The following is a 22,811-nucleotide window of genomic DNA, read 5'->3' on the forward strand; positions in this document are numbered from 1 at the left end:
TGGAGTAACTCAGCGGGGCAGGCAGCATCTCTGGAGAGAAGGAATGGGGTGACGTTCCTGGTCTCGACATCTGCAGTTCCTTCCTACACGAGTCTCTCAATACTTACTGTGGAACAGGTCGGAGATGTGAAGGAAAGGTGGGATTGCGGACACTTCAACCAAAACTCAACCCCGACCCCCCCCCCCCCTGGATGAGTTACAAGTTGTAACAAACACATACGACAAAGGATTGCACAACTGCAAGCAAAAGAACTCTTGGTTTATTTCATCCAAAGGAATGTTCTATTCAACTGCAGAATACAACAAACTGAAGGGAATTTGCAACAACATTTTTTTATTTGGCATTTAATCACGCATAAAACTTTTATTTTTTTTTACACAGTTTGCAGTACAGTGATGTAACTCTCACTACGTTTGATCCGAAGTACAAGTTTTATACTTACAGAGAATGCTTAAAACATACAGTGCAGGTGGATGGTCGCCTTGTAGCTCCCGTCTGCAGGGAACAGAGTTGACCCCACGTTCAATAATGACCAGACTTGCCTTATTTGTGTTCAACACTAAACAGAAAGCGAGCAGTTTTATGTAGAGTCATGGAGGGATGCCTGCACAAAAACAGGCCCTTCGGCCCACCAAGTCTACGCCGACCATCAAAACCTCCCACTTTCACACTAATTCTACCCTCTCTCGTTTTATTCTCCCCGGGAGTCGACCACTCTTGCACATTGGAGACCATTAACAGCGGCCAATGAACCCACCAACTCTGCACATTTTAGGGGACGTGGGAGGAATCCCATGCAGTCGCAGGGAGAACATGTAAGCTCCACGCACAGTCTGCAAGTTGGGTCGCCAACCGTCCCGTATTAGCCGGGACATCCCGTATTTTTGGGCTAAATTGGTTTGTCCCCGTATGGGACCGCCCTTGTCCCGCGTCCGTGGGGTTGCCAACTTCCTCGCTCCCAAATACGGGATAAAGGGTGACGTCATCGCCCCGCGTGACCTCACCCAGCCAGCGGCCACGTGCTCCCGCTCCACCAATGGCGCGGGGCGGTGACGTCACCTTGTCCTGTATTTGGGAAGTGAGGAAGTTGGCAACCCTACCTGCAAGGGAGGTAAGGATGGAACCCGGGTCTCTGGCGCTGTGAGGCAGCAGCTCTACCTGTGCCTTCCAGTGATCTGACCTTGCTCCTCTTCCTTGGCACTGAATTGAGGTGATGTTCTTTGCATGTATCTGTGTAATAAACCTTTGAGTCTTAAATAGGTGGGTGGCTCTGGCTGAACATGTTGCCGTGGTTGGATGTGGTTTTGATGACATTTCAGAACCACCTGTATTTAATTTGGAGTTTCGTGAGCTTTCATCCCACCGTCCTCTACTAAGGTTCTCAGGAAGAAATGATAAAAGCCACTTAGCTTAGTTTAGTTTGGAGATACAGTGTGGGAACAGGCCCTTCGGCCCACTAACCAGCGATCCCCCGCACACTAACGCTATCTTACACACACTCGGTTCGTCTTTGGCGGGTGGGTGGAAACTGGAGCACCCGGAGAAAACCCACGCAGGTCACGGCAAGAACGTACAAACAGCACCAGTAGTCAAGATTGAACCTGGGTCTCTGGCGTTGTGAGGCAGCAACTCTACCACTGTGCTGCCCACTTCAGGCAAACTGGCACCTGTGGGGGTGGGGAGGGGCGTGGTTCCTGGTCACGCGCTTTACAGCACCTTAAACACGGTGAGAATATCTCATTCGTTGTGACAGCCAGCTGCCAAAGAAGGAAAAACTGTGTTGCTTCACCAACTCCAAGATCAAACGAACACCCACATACCCAGAACAGTCCCAAACATTCATCATTCAAATGGTTTGTAACAACCAGGAGGAACCTTACAACTTCTAAAGAACGTCTGTGAATCTGTTATTTCTTTGCAGCAGGTTAAACCTATTCAATATAACTTTAACTACTTATACTTGAATGCAGTGGCAATATCTTAGCAATGTTATGGAAGTTTCAACACAAGTAGCAAACAACAACAAGTTAACTAGGCGAGATACAGAATGTGTTAAGATTCCATTGTGGATGGATCAGTTAGCAGGGAGCTGTAGTCAGTAGTCGTGTAATAGTGAGCCGAGTCTCACACAGGGATTCTGTAAATTGCTCCTATCTTTTCTTTCAATTTTCAAACCCTTAGCAGTCCCTTGAACTCTTAGCAGTCTGACGATGCATGGAGGTTACATAGATTACATCTCATTGAAGTAATTTCCAAGGACATTGGTAAAGTCTCCCCATAGATGCTGTTACCATGAAGAACCTTCTTCGAGTTATCACTGCAGGGCGTGATGTCTGATGGGGGGGGGGGGGGGGAGGGAGGGAGGCAGGGTCATCATGAGCTGCGGTCAGTATCAAGAATTAGCCAGCGATCAACTCCCTTTAGTTTAGTTTCGAGATATGCGTGGAAACAGGCCCTTCGGCCCACCGTATCCGTGCCGACCAGCGATCCCCACACACTAACACTATCCCACCCACACCAGGGACAATTTACTTTTTTACCGAAGCCAATTAGCCTACAGACCTGCATGTCTTTGGGGTGTGGGAGTAAACCGGAGCACCCGGAGAAAACCCACGCCGGTCACGGGGAAGAACGTACAAACTCCGTACAGATGGCGCCCGTAGTCAGGATCGAACATGGGTCTCTGGTGCCGTGAGGCAGCAACTCTACCGCTGCGCCACCGCGCCGCCCATCGACGATCATCTGATCACCCGTGTTCTGTCTAACAACCCTGCATTGCCAGCTGCTCAAGCCAATGGTTGAAGAGTTGAGAAATATTCAGCTTTCATTAAAAACCTTTCAACGAAACCCTCTGGCCCTTCCCTCCTCTCATACACACAAGCACACATCCCCTGACATTCTATCCTCACTAAATACAATCGTCCTCACAATTAACAAGGGTGGTTGACTTAAAGTCGATGTGCTGCTCCGCTGGTAATGTTTATTTCCTCTTGGGGGCCACTCAGGCTGAGACTATGACTAGCTGCACACATGTAACGTAGCCTCATCCATCAAAGGGTGCCCGGAGATAGAGTGCGTGCACCCACAATATTACACCCACTCGTCTATTGTCCAAGAGGAGTTACTACTTTCAGTGTCACTGACTAACACAGACCTGGCCTGCGAAATGCAACGTGGAATCGGCAAAGTTTACTCTTAGTAATCTATTATACAACAAGCTAAGCCAGGATCACAATGCACACAAAATGTGGGGCCTCCACAAGCAAATGAACTGAAACTTCTTCTGTGTCCTCGACTGAACTACCTGATCCTGGAGTGTATCCTGCAAGTTGTGAACCTGGGGAATTCTCTGTCACAGAAGGCAGTGGAGGCCAATTCACTGGATGTTTTCAAGAGTTAGATATAGCTCTTAGGGCTAGCAGAATCAAGGGATATGGGGAAGAAGCAGGAATGGGGTACTGATTAAGGGATGATCAGCCATGATCATATTGAATGGCGGTGCTGGCTCGAAGGGCCGAATGGCCTACTCCTGCACCTATTGTCGATGTTTCTAAGTTGTTAACAGTGAGAACCCTACGTTCAACTCCATGGTTTCTGCTTGTGTACAGCAGGCACGCACTTTGCGGTAATCCGTGCACTGTCTTCACAGAGAGCTGCATTCCGTCCATTGATCTTACTGTAACATATACAAAAATAAAATTCAGATTCCTATCCAAGAGTAAAAGTTCACTTGATAAAAATTAAAATGGTTCCATTAATAAACTGCTTATGGCTGAGGACAGTGTGTGAAGTGACAATGGATTATCGACCCTGGATGTGTGGAAACACAGACTTTCAATGCATGGACATGCTAGGACAGCCACTCATCAGAAACAGGGGGCCGACGCTGGTGAACATGTGGCTGTGAATGAACAACGATGGTGACAAGATCATTCTCATTTCAGTTTTGCGTCTTGGAGAAATATCTGATCCTAATATGAAGAACTTCAATTTGGAGGAGAAGCCTGATTGGTAGCAAGCTGAGAAAGAATCGCCAACCCTGGTGTGCAGGAAGGAACTGCAGACGCTGGTTTAAATCGAAGATAAACACAAAATACTGGAGTAACTCAGCGGGACAGGCGGCATCTCTGGAGAGAAGGAATGGGTGACGTTTCGGGCGAGACCCTTCTTCAGGTTGATGTGGTCTGAAGAATCACCAACCATGGTGAGTTTAATTTGCAATCTGTGGACAGTGAATCTCACACCAGTGTCTGGTGAAATTCTAATCCCAAGAAACAGAACCAGCCTCAGCGAAAATGCAAAAGGACTACTGATCTAAAGTCAAGGCTTTATTCTACAAAGCAATGTGGAACTCATAAGACAACTAAAAATTCTCTCCCATCAATAAATCTGCCTCTCTTGCTCGGTGTCACCAACCATGACCATTGTAACTTAGCTTGGCAGTAATATGCTGGGAACTGTTTGAGTTAAAATTGACACAAGTATTTTATCAAAGTCTAGTAGAAGGGGGGAATGTTGATTTTAAAAAAGGAAATACAATAAAATCCATTAATATCATCTCTTGTGACAGTCTCTAATTTAACAGTGATATTGTATAATATTTCAGCCTAATTCATGGCGGGTTATGTGGACAATGAAGACATCGTTTTGAAATTTCTCTTCGAGAATGCCTGCTGTGATGATGTGTTTTTGCATCTGTAACAGCTGGAGTGACAAAGCAGTAATGTGTGAATGAAGCGAATTTACAGAGAACTCTGCTTTAAGTGTTGGCTAGGTCAGGAGGACACGTTATTGGCCACAAAGCTGAATACAAGATTCAACTGTCAGCTCCTAATGCCAGTTTACACACTAAACAATAGTCGGATTCATTTCTGCAAGCAAGATTGGATTTCATTGATGGACGTTGAACGAAAGATCCGGACGCTGTTTGATGGTGGAGATTGATCGGTCATGTGTTCCTCTTTGTAAGGTGTTTGGTGGTTTCCAGTGAAGGAAGGTCTCCAGTAATGGGTTGGAGTTGCTTCAGTGCAGGAGCAAATGCAGCATTTGTCAAAGGCAAGAAGATTTCATGTCACAGTCATTCCCGTGCAGTGAGGCACAGGCTGGGAGCTCTGATGACATCTCTTCACTCTGAAGGTCCGTGTCTTCCTTCCTCTCCCATCACTCCAGAAAGCAAAGGGAAAACAATGGCAACATATTAACATCACGGCAGCCGGACCTACACGCACGCAAGTCAAAATGTGCAGGAAGGAACTGCAGATGCTGCCCCCTCCCCTGACATCAGTCTGAAGAAGGGTCTCGACCCAAAACGTCACCCATTCCTTCTCTCCCAAGATGCTGCCTGACCCACTGAGTTACTCCAGCATTTTGTGTCTACCTTTCTTTAAAATTAACTGATAGGTCTGCCTGCATGTCTTTGGCATCTCCATCCTTCGGGGGAGAAAAGGTTCTGACTGTCTATCCCGTTTACGCCACTCATAATTTTATGAACTTCCATCAGGTCTCCCCTCAGCCTCCGATTTTCCAAAGAAAACTATCCAAGCTTGTCCCGACATCTCCTGAAAGCTAATAGCCTCAATGATAAATATTCCTTTCTTACGTGGGCAAGCAAATCTGTGCTGAGGTTTGTTTGGAATGAGTACACACACCAGCCTGATTTTGGAACTGTTGGAAATGATTTCGGATTGACTCCATCTACACCTCGCGCTGCCTCGGCAAGGCCAGCAGTATAATCAAGGACGATTCGCACCCCGACCACTCCCTATTCTCACCCTCTCCCATCGGGCAAAAGGTATAGAAGTGTGAAAACGCACACTTCAAGATTCAGGGACAGCTTCTTCCCAGCTGTTATCAGGCAACTGAACCATCCAGCCAAGAACTAGAGAGCGGTCCCAAGCTACTATCTACGTAATTGGAGACCCTTGGGCTATCTTTGATTGGACTTTACTGGCTTTATCTTGCATTACAAGTTATTCCCTTTATCATTTATACACTGTAAATGGCTCGACTGTAACCATATATTGTCTTTCCACTGACTGATGAGCACACAACAAAAGCTTTTCGCTGAACCTCGGTACACGTGACAATAAACTAAACTCATAAACAATTGATTTGAATAGGTGTCATTCTGGAGTGCACATGCGTGTACTTATTGATCTAGAGTGGTGTACACACCTGATCATGGCTGTGACCTAGAACATGAAGATAGACACAAAAAGCTGGGGTAACTCAGCGCGATAGGCAGCATCTCTGGAGAGAAGGAATGGGTGACGTTTTGGGTCGAGACCCTTCTTCAGACTCGACCCGAAACATCACCCATTCCTTCTCTCCAGAGATGCTGCCTGTCCTGCTGAGTTTGCTCCACCTTGTTGTGTATATCTTTGGTTTAAACCAGCATCTGCAGTTCCTTCCTACACCTAGAACATGAAGCCATATTCATATCATATCATATCATATATATACAGCCGGAAACAGGCCTTTTCGGCCCTCCAAGTCCGTGCCGCCCAGCGATCCCCGTACATTAACACTATCCTACACCCCCTAGGGACAATTTTTACATTTACCCAGCCAATTAACCTACATACCTGTACGTCTTTGGAGTGTGGGAGGAAACCGAAGATCTCGGAGAAAACCCACGCAGGTCACGGGGAGAACGTACAAACTCCTTACAGTGCAGCACCCGTAGTCAGGATCGAACCTGAGTCTCCGGCGCTGCATTCGCTGTAAAGCAACAACTGTACCGCTGCGCTACCGTGCCGCCCTTACACTTTCCATCTCCCAGTCCATACCTGATGGTTGGGTGGCTTCTTGTCTCCATTGACTCCCTGCAGAAGCACTGTCTCCTCTGGAACCTTCTGGTCGTTCTTCGCTTCCACCACAATGTTATCATGGAATTCAGCTTGTGTGCTAAACCAGACAAACAGAGCTTCAGTTACTTCACCCGTGGCTGCCTGCACTTCACTGACTGGGTCAAACTGAGATGATGGCGTTGACCAGAGCTACAAACCTTAAATATTCTGCACACTACAGGGTAAAGTGGCTGTTCACATGAGGAGTAGTCAACTCCTGAGTAGCCAGCTGTGGGTTGTCCAGGATATGTAATAATTATACTGCCCCAAACCCTCCCAGATATCAGCCCAAGGTCCATCTTCCACTCAACTCTGCAAGATGGCCTCTCAGGGCACATGGCTAGTCTCCTGGCAAGGGGACCAGGGTGGATGGCCAGTCTCCCATCTGCAGTCCAGGGTAGATGGCCAGGGTCCCATCTGGAGTCCAGGGTAGATGGCCAGTCTCCCATCTGGAGCCCTGGGTAGATGGCCAGTCTCCCATCTGGAGTCCAGGGTAGATGGCCAGGGTCCCGTCTGGAGCACGTTGAATCACAGCACTCTCTCAGTTCGGCTGAGAAACCCCCTTGAGACATGTTGCATGAACAATAAATATGGTGCTAAACATGGATGCCATTTAATGTCTTTTGCATCACCCTTCCATTACCCTTAGAGAACTGGGAGTTGACTAAACACAGAATTATACATGCAGAGTGAGATCTGGACATGTGTAAGTCTGAACATGTGCTAGAAACATGTGCTAGAAACAAGAAACATATTATTTCTTGCATTCTGTCTCTCTCACTCACTCACATCCAGACACGTCCGTCAGATGCACACACACGCGCACAGACATGCACGCACACACACACAGTCTACGAATGCAGACACACTTGTGCGTGTACACTAAAGTGCAAGGAAGACCTACATGCTTTGTTTGCCAGATCGACCACACGGTATCTTTCCTTTCTTGTAGAGGAAATAGAGGACAGCGCCCAAGATGGCGAGAAGCAGAATACACACAATGATGACAACGATCACCACACCGCCACTGCTTTTTCCTTGAGCCACATCTAGACAAACAGAAGAGTGGTTGAGGCATTAAAATCCACGTTTGCTGCTCGGAAGGCATTTTCTTTCCCAGTGTAGACAGACGCAAGATGCTGGAGTAATTCAGCAGGACGGGCAGCATCTCTGGAGAGAAGGACTGGGTGACGTTTTGGGTCGACACTCTGAAGAAGGGTCTCGACCCAAAACGTCACCCATTCCTTCTCTCCAAAGATGCAGCCCGTCCCGCTGAGTTACTCCAGCATTTTGTGTCCATCTCCGATTTAAACCAGCATCTGCAGTTCTTTCCTACACATTCCTTCCGAATGTTCTGACTGTAAACCATGTGAAATGCTGTTAACCTGACATTCAATCCGTACCAGTGATGCAGCTGAGGATTTTACAGAGTGATCATGTGTGTGTTGGAAGTGCCTGAAGGCGGTGGCCTGTAATGATTTGCAACACACGTCCAAATACTGCCTTTGCCTTTATCATTTATAATCTATCATTATAAAAGAATTCTCTCTGCAAGTCTTTCATAATGGACCGATTTCACAAACAAAATCTGAAGTTCGGAAGAAGAGCAAGAGAAGACTTTTTGAATTCTTCGGTGGTCTGGGTGATGAGTTTCCTGACTAAAAATAAGCACGGAGCTGGATGTCAGTGTTCCACACACAGTCACATTCTTCCAGCTGAGAATGGCTGCCACGCACTGCTGCTGCGGCGAAGAAATCAATAGCTGCACTATTTCTGTCTGAAAGAGGCTGTGTCTTCCAACAGTGTACAATCTGTGACAGCAGAGAATGAATGACGTGCCAGTGACAAGGGAGTTACATAAACACTTGATCAATAAACTGATTAAGTGGAACCGGCAACCGATTAAGTGGGCTGTCGGAAACACCCCTGCCCATTGTGGAAGAGCTTGACTACTGACACCAAATGCAGAAATAGGACATCGTGAATAATCTGCTCGCAAGTGACTTCTTGGTTATTTGTGAAGCAGTTTACCTGATGCGTAAGATGGATCTGCAAAGCAACAGGAGCTTGCCTTGAAGTGCCAAATGACACTGCATTTTTCACGTGAGCCTGACAAAGAATTTGCAAGTGACACCAAAGATTTCCAGCACGTTATCAATCAGCAAGTTGTTGGAAATTTGGATGACGCCACTCAGGTCTCAGAAATACCACGTTAAAAGGCAAGCAGACAAAAGTAAAACAGTGTGGGAAGGAACTGCAGACGCTGGTTTAAACCGAAGGCAGGCACAAAGTGCTGGAGTAACTCAGCGGGACAGGCAGCGTCTCTGGAGAGAATGGGTGACGTTTCGGGTCGAGACCCTCTTCTTCCGTCACAAAACAGACACAAAATGCAGGAGTAACTCAGCGGGTCAGGCAGCATCTCTGGAGAAAAGTAATAGGTGGAGTTTTGGGTCGGAACCCTTCTTCAGGCTGAACGATAGAGGTGGGGGAGGGGGGGAAAGGGCAGAATTTCAAGGCGCCCTTGATTCGTATTGGCCTTTTCCCTCCATTCACCACCTGTTCATGTACCTGTCTAAATGCCTCTCAAATGCTGAATCTGCTTCCACCAACTCTGCTGGCAGCTCATTCCAGGCATCTAGCGCACTCTGGTTAAAAACAACCTGGCCTGGATACAGTGGGTCTAATGAGTTTTTCCAACAATTTTTTGCTTTTTATTTCCTCGTGACATCTGTGGTTCTTTGAGAATCAGCTCAAGTCTACACTGTGCACCGTTTATCAATCCTTTTAGCTGCTGTAGTTTACACTATTTACACTTGCAAAACTACTCGTGAATTTAAAACTGCTTTCACCGTCTTTGCTGCGCAGAGAAGCTACTACTGACTGAACTGAGATTGGAGGAGTTGAAAAGGAGGATGCTTTGAGGGCAGGTAGACACAAAATGCTGGAGTAACTCAGCGGGTCAGGCAGCATCTCGGGAGAGAAAGAATGGGTGACGTTTCGGGTCGAGACCCTTCTTCCGACTGATGCTTTGAGGGTCTCTATCATGAGGTTGACATTAAGGAGTGCAGGGGAGCAACCTCAGGGGGAACCTTTGGGAAGAATGCTTCAGGTGATGCCAACCGTTCAATCTACTTGGGGGCAGCGTGGGATCAGACACTAACCTCCTTGCACGACGGAGAATTTCACCGTATTGCCATGCATGTTGGAGCCATTGCAGGTCAGTTCCATCCCCCTCATGGGGAGCGGCAGAATCAGTTCACTCACAACGTAATGCTTTTGGCGATGATACCTTAACGTCTATGCAAAGAGAAACAAAAACACAGACTCACCTGAGTAACTGTGGCAGCACACAAAACGCTCCAGAGTCCAATATTTATAGGTTCAAGGCGAAGGGGACAAGGTTTAATAGGAATCTGGGGAATAACTTTTTCACACAAAGGGTGGTGGGTGTATGGAACGAGCTGCCAGAGGACGGAGTTGAAGCAGGGACTCTCGCAATGTTTAAGAAACAGTTAGCCAGGAACATGGATAGGATAGGTTTGGAGGGATATGGACCAAATGCAGGCCGGTGGGACTAGTGTAGCTAGGAAGTGTTGGCCGGTGTGGGCAAGTTGGGCCGAAGGGACAGTCTCCACGAAGGGACAGTCAAATTATATGACTCTAATTTCTGTTTCTAAGCTCTGAAGAGCGAGCATGAGTACCCATGCTTCAGAGGATCGAGGGAAACATGCATGAAAGGGTAAGAGAGGCAGAGACACAAGGAAGTGCAGATGCTGGAGACTTGAGAGAAAAATGCAAGGTGCTGGAGTAATGCAGCGGGTCAGGCAGCATCTCCAGATGGCATGGATTTTGAGTTTGAGTTTAATTTATTGTCACGTGTGTGGAGGTAAAAAAGAGAAAAGCAGTTGCCTGCTAACCAGTCAGCGGAAAGACAATACATGCTTACAATCTGGCCATCTACAGTGAGCAGATACATGATAAAGGGGAATAGCGTGAATAACGCTTAGTGCAGGGAGAAAAACAGTAAAGTCCGATCAAAGATGGTCCATGGGTAAAATAAGAAATGTTGCTGTAGGATTAGGGATTTAAGAGTGGAGTGATTGTAATGTGTGATTGTAGATCCACGTCTGTGACCAGCACACAGGGAGTCACTGAGGATGGGCGCCATCTTGGTGGAATCACAAGGGATAAGAAACGCTTCAGGTTGGGACACTTCTTGGGTTGGAAAGCTGCAAACGCAGCCCCACTATTTAGGAAAGGGAGTTAAACAGAGCAGGGAATGCCAGTTGTTGACATTAGAAAGAGGGAAAGTTATTGTTAATAGGAAGGAACAGCAGATGTTGGTTTACTTCGAAGATAGACACAAAATGCTGGAGTAACTCAGCAGGTCAGGCAGCATCTCTGGAGAGAAGGAATGGGTGACGTTTCGGGTCGAGACGCTTCTTCGGATTATTGTGTTAGGGATATGGCAAGTGGTCGTCTGGCAAATGATGACTGGAGAGAACTAATATGCTTTTGTAAAAGATTCATCATAGTTGATTAATCCATGGTGAATTTTTGGAAGTATAACTTGCAGAGTATACAAAAGTAAACAGAATACTTGGATTTTCAAAAGAGATTCAAGGAACATAGAAAATAGGTGCAGGAGGAGGCTATTTGGCCCTTCGAGCCAGCACCGCCATTCATTGTGATCATGGCTGATCATCCACAATCAGCAACCTGTGCCTGCCTTCTCCCCATACCCCTTGATTCTGCTAGCCCCTTGAGCTCTATCCAATTCTCTTTTAAATTCATCTAGTGAAAGCATCACACATTCTTGATAAATCACAAAACTACCGGATGTGATTCATTAATGCCTTTTGGGAGAAAACTCCCATTCTCAGCCAAGCTGCCCCATCTCCAGCTGTATCTCTAAACTAAACTAAACTGAACTAAACTAAACAAAAGCAATCTAAACTAAACCAAAGTAAATGAAACCAATCTAAACTAAACTGAACTGAACTGAACTAAACTGAACTGTAAATTGCAGCAAGACCTCTGGAACAGTCTGGTCAGGACAAACAACCCAGTGAGCTGAGAAACAAACTGCAGGCACGAGGGAAAGGAAGAGAAAGATACACAAGTCAAACCCAGCAGGTCAAAGGAATAAAGATGTTGAGGAAACCTCCATTGACATCATGGCCTGACTTGGTTGCCGTGCTCTCCTCAATCTACAGCTGCCCAGCTACAAGGGAGACCCTTGACAGTTAACGATTATGAGGATAGGATTTCCTTGACTTTTTGGGCAACTCTTGTGAAATCCTTGATTATTAAGGTGGATGTTAATAATCTCACTACACCCCTCAAGAAACAAAAATTTGACCCCTTTTCCCGATTTCTTCCTCAACTATAACCACAGCAAATGGCCATTCATTTCATTGCAGTTTGTGAATTCTTGTGTGCAAAGCACTTGAGTTTTTCACTGTACCCTCAGTACACGTGACAATAAACTAACCTGAAATGAATCTCAGTTTCGTTTGCCACGTGTACCGAGGTACAGTGAAAAGCTTATGTTGTGTGCTAACCAGTCAGCGGAAAGACAATACATGGTTACAATCAAGCTACCTGCAGTGTACAGACACATGATAAAGGGAATAACGTGAATCATGTTTACTGCAAGATAACGTGCAGTTAAGCCCCATCACAGATAGTCCAAGGATCGTCCGAGTTCTTGGATAAATCTTAGTAATCAGACATTCCTGTTGCTTTTCAGTTGTGTTTGTTCAATGTGTGTGCCTTAAATTGGCAGATTGGGAGCCTTGGTCATTCTTTGACTTGCTTTGGGTGATATTAGGACATGGAACATAGAACACTACAACACAGGAACAAGCTCTTTGGCTTATAATGTCTGTGATACGTGATACCAAGACAAAGTGATCTCATCTGCCTGCACATGGTTGCACGGTGGCGCAGCGGTAGAGTTGCTGCCTTACAGCGAATGCAGCGCCGGAGACTCAGGTTCGATCCTGACTACGAGCGCCGTCTGTACGGAGTTTTTACGTTCTCCCCGTGACCTGCGTGGGTTTTCTTCGAGATCTTCGGTTTCCTCCCACACTCCAAAGACGTACAGGTATGTAGGTTAATTGGTTGGGCAAATGTAAAAATTGTCCCTAATGTGTGTAGGATAGTGTTAGTGTGCGGGGATCGCTGGGAGGCGCGGACCCGGTGGGCCGAAGGGCCTGTTTCCGCGCTGTATCTCTAAATCTAAAAAAGATGACCCATATCCCTCAATTCTCTGCATATCCATGTGTCTATCTAAAAAGCCTCTTCAACATCACTATCGTATCTGCCTCCACCACCACCCCTGGCAGCACATTTCAGGCAGCCAGCACCCTCTGTGTAAAATATACGCCCCCCACATCTCCTTTAAACTTTGCCCCTCTCACCTTAAAGCTGTGCCCCCTGGTCTTTGACATTCCACCCTGGGAAAGAGGCTCTGACTGTCTACCCTATCTGTGTGTCTCATAATTGTGTACAGGTGCTCCCCGCCTTACGATGCTTCGACTTATGATATTTTGACTTTGCGATGGGTTTCTCGGAACGGAACCCCATCGTAAGTTGAGGAGCACCTGTATACTACAATATATACTACGTTGCATTTATTTAGTGCCACAGAGAGCTGATTTGCTCACTATGTACAATCATACATACATACATACCGGTTCCTTGTCTGCATTACACGTGACCTTCGGCATTGGGTCACCCATGAACACGCATGTTATGTTCACGTAGGCTCCATTGTTCTGGAATTTCGTTATGTTGCAGTTGCCGTGTGGTGGTCCTGCAGACAGAGACGGTCAAGAGTTGACTCCTTGGACCACGACATCAACACAACCAAACCTCACAAAGCCGAGACAGACACTAAATGCTGGAGTAACTCAGCGGGTCACTCGGCATCTCTGGAGAAAAGAAATAGGCGCTCGTTTGGGGTCGAAACCCTTCTTCAGACTTAGAATCAGGGGGGGGGGGGGCGTGGGGGGGAAGCTAGAGGTATGAAAAGGTTCAGAACAAATCAAAGCTGGCACCGATGACTAAGGAAAGGTGGAGCCCACAATGGTCCATTGTTGGCTGTGGAAGAGGTGATAACAAGGGGATATAGAAACACAGAAACATTAAAAAATAGGTGCAGGAGTAGGCCATTCGGCCCTTCGAGCCAGCACCGCCATTCAATACAATCATGGCTGATCGTCTAAAATCAGCACCCTGTTCCTGCTTTTTCCCCATATCCCTTGATTCCGTTAGCCCTGAGATCTAAATCTAACTCTCTCTTGAAATATATATGGATGTGAATAGTGGAAGTTCTGCAGTTCCTTCCTACACATTTCTACAACCAAGTTTTTATTCTTGGTGCCAGATGCTCCTGGTAACTCAGCACCACGGTGTTGTACACACACACATCTAATCAGAGATGGAGCGGTAGGTCATGAATCAGAGTTATCCAAGCAAGTTTGGGTTGGTCCTTAACTGTATTCACTCATTCACTTTTCCAGCTGGAAGCTGGATCATAATGAGGCAGGTCATGGTGTTACATTGAGCGATGGGGAGAATTCCAGAATATCTGAGGAAGGATCCGATTAGAATCAAGGATTTGGACAAGTTCCGAGAGTGGAGTAGCACAGATACAGGAACTTTGGGCCATTATGTCCATGCTGACACTTGTACCTACTCACATTAATCTCGTTTATCAGCAGTTCCTAAGTTAGAAATAGATACATGATAAGGGATACATGATAGTTTGGCCCATCAAGTCTACTCCGCCGTTCAATCATGGCTGATCTATCTCTCCCTCCTAACCCCATTCTCCTGCCTTCTCCCCATAACCCACGACACCTGTACTGATCAGGTTGGTCCCTTGCCTTCGATGCTTTGGTGATGCAACTAGTTGTCCATATACGTATTGGATATGGTGAGAGTCCAGGACCAGAAGGCACAGCCACCACCTCCTGTGGCAGTGTGTTTCAGACTCCAACCACTCTCTCTGTGTGTGAAAGAAATCCTCCCCAGGTCCCCTCTAAACCCCCAGCCTCAACACCGCACAATCACCCAGACCGAGGTGAGGCGGAGAGGATGTTTCCAGTCGTGGGAGAGTCCGGGACCAGAAGGCACAGCCACGGAATAAAAGGACGTACCATTTCAATATCCAGTGGGTGATGAATCTGTGAGATTCATTGCCACAGATGGCTATGGAGGCCAAGTCAGTGGGTATTTATAAAGCGGAGATTGACAGGCTTGTGTTTAACAAGGAACTGCAGACGCTGGTTTACTGAAGGTAGATGCAAACTGCTGGAGTAACTCAGCGGGACAGGCAGCATCTCTAGAGAGAAGGGATGGATGACGTTTCGAGTCTTTGATCAGTTAAGGTGTCTAAGGTTACGAGGAGAAGCAGGAGAATGGGGTTGAAAGAGGAATAGGCTGAATGGCCTAACTCTGCTCCTATGTCTTATGCTCCCATGAACGCGCTAATGGTGATGTTACGGACGGTTACACCTACCTTTGACCACAATATTGATGGTCTTTTGCCAGCTCAGGTTGGGAACACCAGGCACGGCAACTATACAGGTGTAGTTTCCAGCATCATCGAATGCAACCATAGGCAGTTTGAGCAATTCCCCAGTGCTCACCACTGTCTTCTGAAAGAGATGGTTAATAAAGAAAGTGAATGGAATATCATTACAAAGTTAAAAAGAAATGCCCCTCAAATCCCCTTTAACCCTCCCCCCCCCCGTCACCTCCACCTTCAGCAATGAACATCGGCCTCGATTGAGTGGATGTGCAGATGGTGTTTCCAGAAGTGGGAAAGTTAAAATATTTAGTGTTAGTAGTTTAATAAGCCACTAACAAATTAAACCTAAATACATCTACGGGACATAGGTGTAAGGTGAAGGGGGAAAGATTTAATGGGGAATCTGAGGGGTAACTTTTTCACACAAAGTGTGGTGGGTGTATGGAACAAGCTGCCAGAGGAGGTAGTTGAGGTGGGGACTATCCCAACATTTAAGAAACAGTTAGACAGGTACATGGATAGACACAAAATGCTGGAATAACTCAGCGAGACAGGCAGTATCTCTGGATCGAAGGAATGGGTGATGTTTCGGGTCGAGACCCTTCTTCACTTTATTTGAGAAGCTTTACTCCTACCTTGTGTTTTATCCAGACCACCGTTGAATTTTGTGATGCTTCTGCTTCACAAGAGATGCGCATATTTTTCTCACCCTCTGTAAAAATGTAGGGACCTTTTGGGGTGAACATGATGGGGTCCAGAACTGTTTGACAGGAAGCACAGGAAGCAGAGAAGCTCATCAATTCATGCGATAGGAGCAGAATCAGGCCATTCGGCCCACCAAGTCCACTCCGCCATTCAATCATGGCTGATCCATCTCTCCCTCTCAACCCCATTCCCCTGCCTTCTCCCCATAACCCCTGACACCCATGCATAGTAGCATCTACAGGATCACTGCCTTAAAAATATCTATTGACTTGGCCTCCTCAGCCTTCCGTGGCAATGAATGACACAGATTCACCACCCTCTGACTATAGAAGTTCCTCTTTATCTCCTTAAAGGTACGTCCTTTTATTCTGAGGCTCCGGCCTCTGGTCCCAGACTCTCCCACTAGTGGAAACAACCTCCCCACATCCACTCTATCCAGTCCCTTCACTATTCGGCAAGTTTCAATGAGGTCCCCCCCCACTCATCCTTCTAAGCTCTGGCTAGTACAGGCCCAGTGTACTAGTGTAGCTAGTACAAACGCTCATCACACATTACGTCAACATGGCTGCACTAATGGAATGTGGCCAAGAGCTTCTGGACGAGGAGGAAGAGGAAAAGGAGTGGGAAAATAAATACCCACAATTGACCGTTATCGTCTTGTTGCTGAAGAATTCCTTGAACATGTCTAAGTCGAGGATTTTGCAGCCGTAAACACCGTTGTCATTTCGACTGAGTTCCGTCAGCACCGCTGTGTTGCCAATGCTGTTGATATCCTCCATCTTACCATCCTGTTTATTAGAAGGGAAACCGAGATCCTGTTAGTAAGATTCAATCCGTCTCATTAGTCTCAGAATGCTTACAAGATCTAAGGTTAGTTTATTTTAATTCAGTATTTGATTTGAATAGGGGTTGCCAACTTTCTCACTCCCAAATACGGAACGAGGTAACGTCACCCACCGCCCCGCGCCCCACGTGACCTCACCCAGCCAGCGGCCACGTGTGCCCGCTCCACCAACGGCGGCCGCCCGGGCCGGGAGGCGGGTTGCTACGCAACCTCCGCCAGGCGAACGCACTCCGCTAGCCTACACTGTCCCGGCTCTTGCAGTGTAGGCTAACGTAGCGTGTTCGCCTAACGGAGGTTGCGTAGCAACCCGCCTCCTGGCCCGTGAGCCGACAGCAGTCAGCGGGCCTAATATGGGACAGGGGCGGTCCCGTACGGGCCAAACCAATTTAGCCCAGAATACGGGATGTCCCGGCTAATACGGGACAGTTGGCGACCCTACATCGGAAGCACAGGCCTGACCATTAATTCCGGGTGCAATCCATCGAAAACCTTAGACTTTCTGCAGGATTCTGCCTCTTATTCTGTAAGAAACAGTGGGAGAAACATCGGGTGGAATGTCATGGGAACTGTGATATTTAAAGGAAATGAACACCAAACGCAAGACAATAATTAGACTCCAGTTAACCTCGGCCTCTGGTTGTTGAGCAGAGGATATAATTATACTTTGTCAACAGGATCTTGCTTTTATAACCGCCTAAAACACAAAGCAAAGTTAAGGGAAGACAGCTCAAATCGAATACAACATTGCCCATTAATAGATGATGAGGTTTAAATCTTAGGAGAAAAGACTGCAGATGCTGGTTCAAATCGAAGGTAGACACAAAATACTGGAGTAACTCAGCGGGACAGGCAGCATCTCTGGAGAGAAGGGATGGGTGACGTTTCGGGTCGAGACCCTTCTTCAGACTCACGTTTCGGGTCGAGAAGTTTTAATCTGTATTGAATTACTTGAGCTATGTGGTTATGAAGAAGGGTCTCGACCCAAAACATCACCCATTCCTTATCTCATTGAAACTAGGTGCTGGAGGAGGCCATTTGGCCCTTCGAGCCAGCACCGCCATTCATTGTGATCATGGCTGATCATCCACAATCAGTAACCCGTGCCTGCCTTCTCCCCATATCCCTCAATTCCACTAGCCCCTAGAGCTCTATCTAACTCTTTTTTAAATTCATCCAGTGAATTGGCCTCCACTGCCCTCTGTGGCAGAGAATTCCACAAATTCACAACTCTCTGGGTGAAAAAGTTCTGTCTCACCTCAGTTTTAAATGGCCTCCCCTTTATTCTTGGACTGTGGCCCCTGGTTCTGGACTCCCCCAACATTGGGAACATTTTTTTCGGCATCTAGCTTGTCCAGTCCTTTTATAATTGTATACAGTTATAAAGTCTCCAGAGATGCTGCCTGTCCTGCTGAGTAACTCCAGCATTTTTATGTCTGTCTACGTGTTTGTAATATTGGTTCACGTATTCTTGATGCATGGTTGCGAGCAATCGGAGTATTTTAGCATGCGGGTAGTGTCTGCGCTTCATTTCAAAGTAACATTTCTTTCAAATTCTTCCCATGGAAAAATACTCAGAATTCTCTGAACGCAGCTTCAGGGACCCAGGTTCAAACTGTGACCTAGGGCGCGGTCGGTCTGTGAGGAGTTTGCACGTTCCATTTGTGACCATACGTGGTTCCCCCGGGAACTCGAGGCAAAACCCACGTTAAAAACTTTATTCCCTTATCATGTATCTGTACACTGTAAACGACTCAATTGTAATCATGTATTGTCTTTCTGCTGACTGGAGGATAGCACGCCACAAAAGCTTTTCACTGTACCTCGGCACACGTGACACTAAACTGAACTGTAAAAGATGTTCTAGTCGGTGAAATGAACTGTAAATTAGTTCATTAGGTTAGCCTGGAGAGTTATCCTAAGGTCAGAAGTTATCCTTGAGGTCACCTCTGAGACAACTAATGGGATTCAAAATTGCCTTGATGGAACATAGAACATAGAACAGAACAGCACAAGAACAGGCCCCTCGGCCCACAATGTCTGTGCCGGACATGATGCCAAGGCCATTTCTTATCCACCGGGGCAGCACGGTGGCGCAGCGGTAGAGTTGCTGCCTTACAGCGAATGCAGCGCTGGAGACTCAGGTTCGATCCTGACTACGGGCGCCGTCTGTACGGAGTTTGTACGTTCTCCCCGTGACCTGCGTGGGTTTTCTCCGAGATCTTCAGTTTCCTCCCACACTCCAAAGACGTGCAGGTTTGTAGGTTAATTGGCTGGGCAATTGTAAAAATCGTCCCTAGTGGGTGTAGGATAATGTGCGGGGATCGCTGGGCGGCACGGACCCGGTGGGCCGAAGGGCCTGTTTCTGCGCTGTATCTCTAAATTTAAAAATCTTATCTACCTGCACATAACCCGTATCCCTCCATTCCCTGCGTATCCAAAAGCTTTTTAAATGGCTCTATTGCATCTGCCTCAACCACCACCCCAGCAGCAAGTTCCAGGCACTCATCACCCTCTGTGTAAAAAACCTGCCCCACACATCTCCTCTCACCTTAAAGCTCTACCCTCCAGGATCTGACTTTCCTTCCTGGGAAAAAGGTTCTGACTGTCTACCGTATCGAGCTTTTCATAATTTTATATACAGGAGTCAGAGGGTGGAACTGAGGTTCTGATTGGAGCCTTGTGACCAGTGTTTAGTTTAGTTTAGTTGAGAGATACAGCTCGGAAACAGGCCGTTCGGCCCACCGAGTCCACGCCGACCAGCGATCCCCGCACACTGACACTCGGCCCACCGACTCCGCACCGACCAGCGATCCCCGCACACTAACACTATCCGACACACACTATGGATAATTTACAATTTACAGAAGCCAAATTAATCCTATAAACCCGCACATCTTTGGAGTGTGGGAGGAAACCGGAGCACCCAGGGAAAACGCACGTAGGTCACGGGAAGAACGTACAAACTCCGTACAGACAGCAGCCATAGTCAGGATCGAACCCGGGTCTCTGGCGCTGTAAGGCAGCAACTCTACCACTGCCCCACCTATGTGAGATGCCACTGGGATCTGTGCTGGGACCAGTGTTGTTTGTCATATGTTTCAACGATGGGGATTACAATTCAGTTAACGTGGTTAGTAAATTTGCAAGTGACTCCAAAATTGTTAAAATGGTGGACAGTGATGGACAATGGTGGACACGGCCTGTTTCCGTGCTCTCTGGCTCCAACTCTGAGTGGCAAAAGGGGGAGGGAGTTGCAAGAACGAAGGAAAATAAACAATGGTGGAAGGGGACTGAGAGCATTATTCCGCAGGGAGCAGGTATAGCTCAATGGGCTGAATGGCCTGTCTTCTACGCTATTGTACATACACAAATGTGGCAGGGGTTACAAATAGCCACTGTGCCATTATATGCTCAGCAATTTTGTTACATTTCCTACAATTTACTGAACAATGACCTTATAGAGGTGTATAAAATCATGAGAGAAATAGATCGGGTAGACGCATAGAGTTTCTTGCCCAGAGTAGGTGAATCGAGAACCAGAGGACATAGGTTTAAGGTGAGAGGGGAAAGATTTAATAGGAATTTGAGGGATGACTTTTCCACACAAAGGGTGGTGGGTGACTATCCCAACGTTTAAGAAACAGTTAGACAGGTACATGGATAGGACAGGTTTGGAGGGATATGGACCAAACGCAGGCAGATGGGACATGTTGGCCGGTGTGGGCAAGTTGGGCCAAAGAGATCATTTCCACACTGATGACTCTGTGACATGGTCCAGGCCCCTTAAGTGATCTCACCAGCAGTTTGAGGAAGGTGTACTCAACGCTGGACGTGCCGTCGGACCGGCACTCCATGGTCACGTTGTCCATCTCCTTCAGCACGTTGGGGTGAATCAGAAACTCCATGCTCTCTAGCGAGGGGCAAACAGAACACAGTTACATGCTGGATCTGGACCACGGACTCACTGCAGTGGACCACGGACTCAATAGACCAGGGGTGTCAAACTCATTTTCACCCCGGGCCACATCAGCATTATGGTTGCCCTCAAAGGGCCGGTTGTAACTGGCCCCCCTTTTCCCCCACTCTCTCCTCCCACCCCCCACATTCTCTCCTCCCCCAGCCCCACTCTCACTCTTCCCCGCCTCCCCCACTCTCCTCCACCCCTCCTCACCCACCCCCGCCTCCCCCACTCTCTCCTCCCCTCACCCCTCTCCCACCCCTACCCTCTCCTCCACCCACCCGCCCCACCTGCATTCTCACCGTCCCCCTCCCCCCCACTCTCTCCCTACCCCCCACTATGTTCCCCCCACCACCACCCCCCTTCCCCCCACACTTCCTCTCTCCTCCCTCACCCTCCTTTCACTCTCGCTGTCCCCTTCCCCCTCTCCCACCTTTTCCTCCCTCCCCCCACTCTCCCCTCTTCCCTGACCCCCACTGTCCCCCTTCCACCCTCCTCCACTCTCTCAACCCCCTCCCCTGCTGCCCCTTCCCCCCACCCCTCCTCCTCCCCACTCGCACTCTGCCCTCCTCCCCAGTCCCACTCTCCCTCCCACCCCTTTCCCCACCATCCCCCTTTCCCCCACTCTCTCCTCCCCCCACCCCCTCATTCTCTCCTCCCCCAGCCCCACTCTCACTTTCCCCCACCCCCCCTTTCCACCACACTCTCCTCCCCCAGCCCCACTCCTCTCCTCCCCCACCCTCACTCCCCTCCTACTCCCACCCTCCCCTCCACACACTCGCCCCACCCCCATTCTCACTGCCCCTCCCCACCCCCACTGTCCCCTCTTCCCCCCACCCCCACTGTCCCCCCACGCTCTTCAAATCAAAGCTGGCACCGATGACTAAGGAAAGGTGGAGCCCACAATGGTCCATTGTTGGCTGTGGAAGAGGTGATAACAAGGGGATATAGAAACACAGAAACATTAAAAAATAGGTGCAGGAGTAGGCCATTCGGCCCTTCGAGCCAGCACCGCCATTCAATACAATCATGGCTGATCGTCTAAAATCAGCACCCTGTTCCTGCTTTTTCCCCATATCCCTTGATTCCGTTAGCCCTGAGATCTAAATCTAACTCTCTCTTGAAATATATATGGATGTGAATAGTGGAAGTTCTGCAGTTCCTTCCTACACATTTCTACAACCAAGTTTTCATTCTTGGTGCCAGATGCTCCTGGTAACTCAGCACCACGGTGTTGTACACACACACATCTAATCAGAGATGGAGCGGTAGGTCATGAATCAGAGTTATCCAAGCAAGTTTGGGTTGGTCCTTAACTGTATTCACTCATTCACTTTTCCAGCTGGAAGCTGGATCATAATGAGGCAGGTCATGGTGTTACATTGAGCGATGGGGAGAATTCCAGAATATCTGAGGAAGGATCCGATTAGAATCAAGGATTTGGACAAGTTCCGAGAGTGGAGTAGCACAGATACAGGAACTTTGGGCCATTATGTCCATGCTGACACTTGTACCTACTCACATTAATCTCGTTTATCAGCAGTTCCTAAGTTAGAAATAGATACATGATAAGGGATACATGATAGTTTGGCCCATCAAGTCTACTCCGCCGTTCAATCATGGCTGATCTATCTCTCCCTCCTAACCCCATTCTCCTGCCTTCTCCCCATAACCCACGACACCCGTACTGATCAGGTTGGTCCCTTGCCTTCGATGCTTTGGTGATGCAACTAGTTGTCCATATACGTATTGGATATGGTGAGAGTCCAGGACCAGAAGGCACAGCCACCACCTCCTGTGGCAGTGTGTTTCAGACTCCAACCACTCTCTCTGTGTGTGAAAGAAATCCTCCCCAGGTCCCCTCTAAACCCCCAGCCTCAACACCGCACAATAACCCAGACCGAGGTGAGGCG

At 47.8% G+C, this 22,811-nt stretch overlaps 1 protein-coding gene across 9 annotated transcripts in view; it reads right to left on the reverse strand.

Annotated features, from left to right (window-relative positions):
- Window positions 1-247: 247 nt before the first annotated feature.
- LOC144608796 (cell surface glycoprotein MUC18-like) overlaps window positions 248-22,811 on the reverse strand; it is a 159,144-nt gene continuing 136,580 nt past the window's right edge. For all 9 annotated transcript variants that reach the window (XM_078426906.1, XM_078426903.1, XM_078426905.1 and 6 more), the window contains 9 exons: window positions 20,738-20,850; window positions 16,737-16,884; window positions 16,027-16,151; window positions 15,380-15,518; window positions 13,548-13,669; window positions 10,011-10,146; window positions 7,754-7,898; window positions 6,790-6,907; window positions 248-5,164 (listed from right to left, as the gene is read on the reverse strand). In XM_078426906.1, the coding sequence (XP_078283032.1) occupies window positions 5,162-5,164; window positions 6,790-6,907; window positions 7,754-7,898; window positions 10,011-10,146; window positions 13,548-13,669; window positions 15,380-15,518; window positions 16,027-16,151; window positions 16,737-16,884; window positions 20,738-20,850 (1,049 nt within the window). In that variant the 3' untranslated portion in view covers window positions 248-5,161. The remainder of the gene's footprint in view (window positions 5,165-6,789; window positions 6,908-7,753; window positions 7,899-10,010; window positions 10,147-13,547; window positions 13,670-15,379; window positions 15,519-16,026; window positions 16,152-16,736; window positions 16,885-20,737; window positions 20,851-22,811) is intronic.

The sequence above is a fragment of the Rhinoraja longicauda genome, chromosome 32 (genome assembly GCF_053455715.1).
Source record: "Rhinoraja longicauda isolate Sanriku21f chromosome 32, sRhiLon1.1, whole genome shotgun sequence".
NCBI classification, from domain to species: domain Eukaryota; kingdom Metazoa; phylum Chordata; class Chondrichthyes; order Rajiformes; family Arhynchobatidae; genus Rhinoraja; species Rhinoraja longicauda.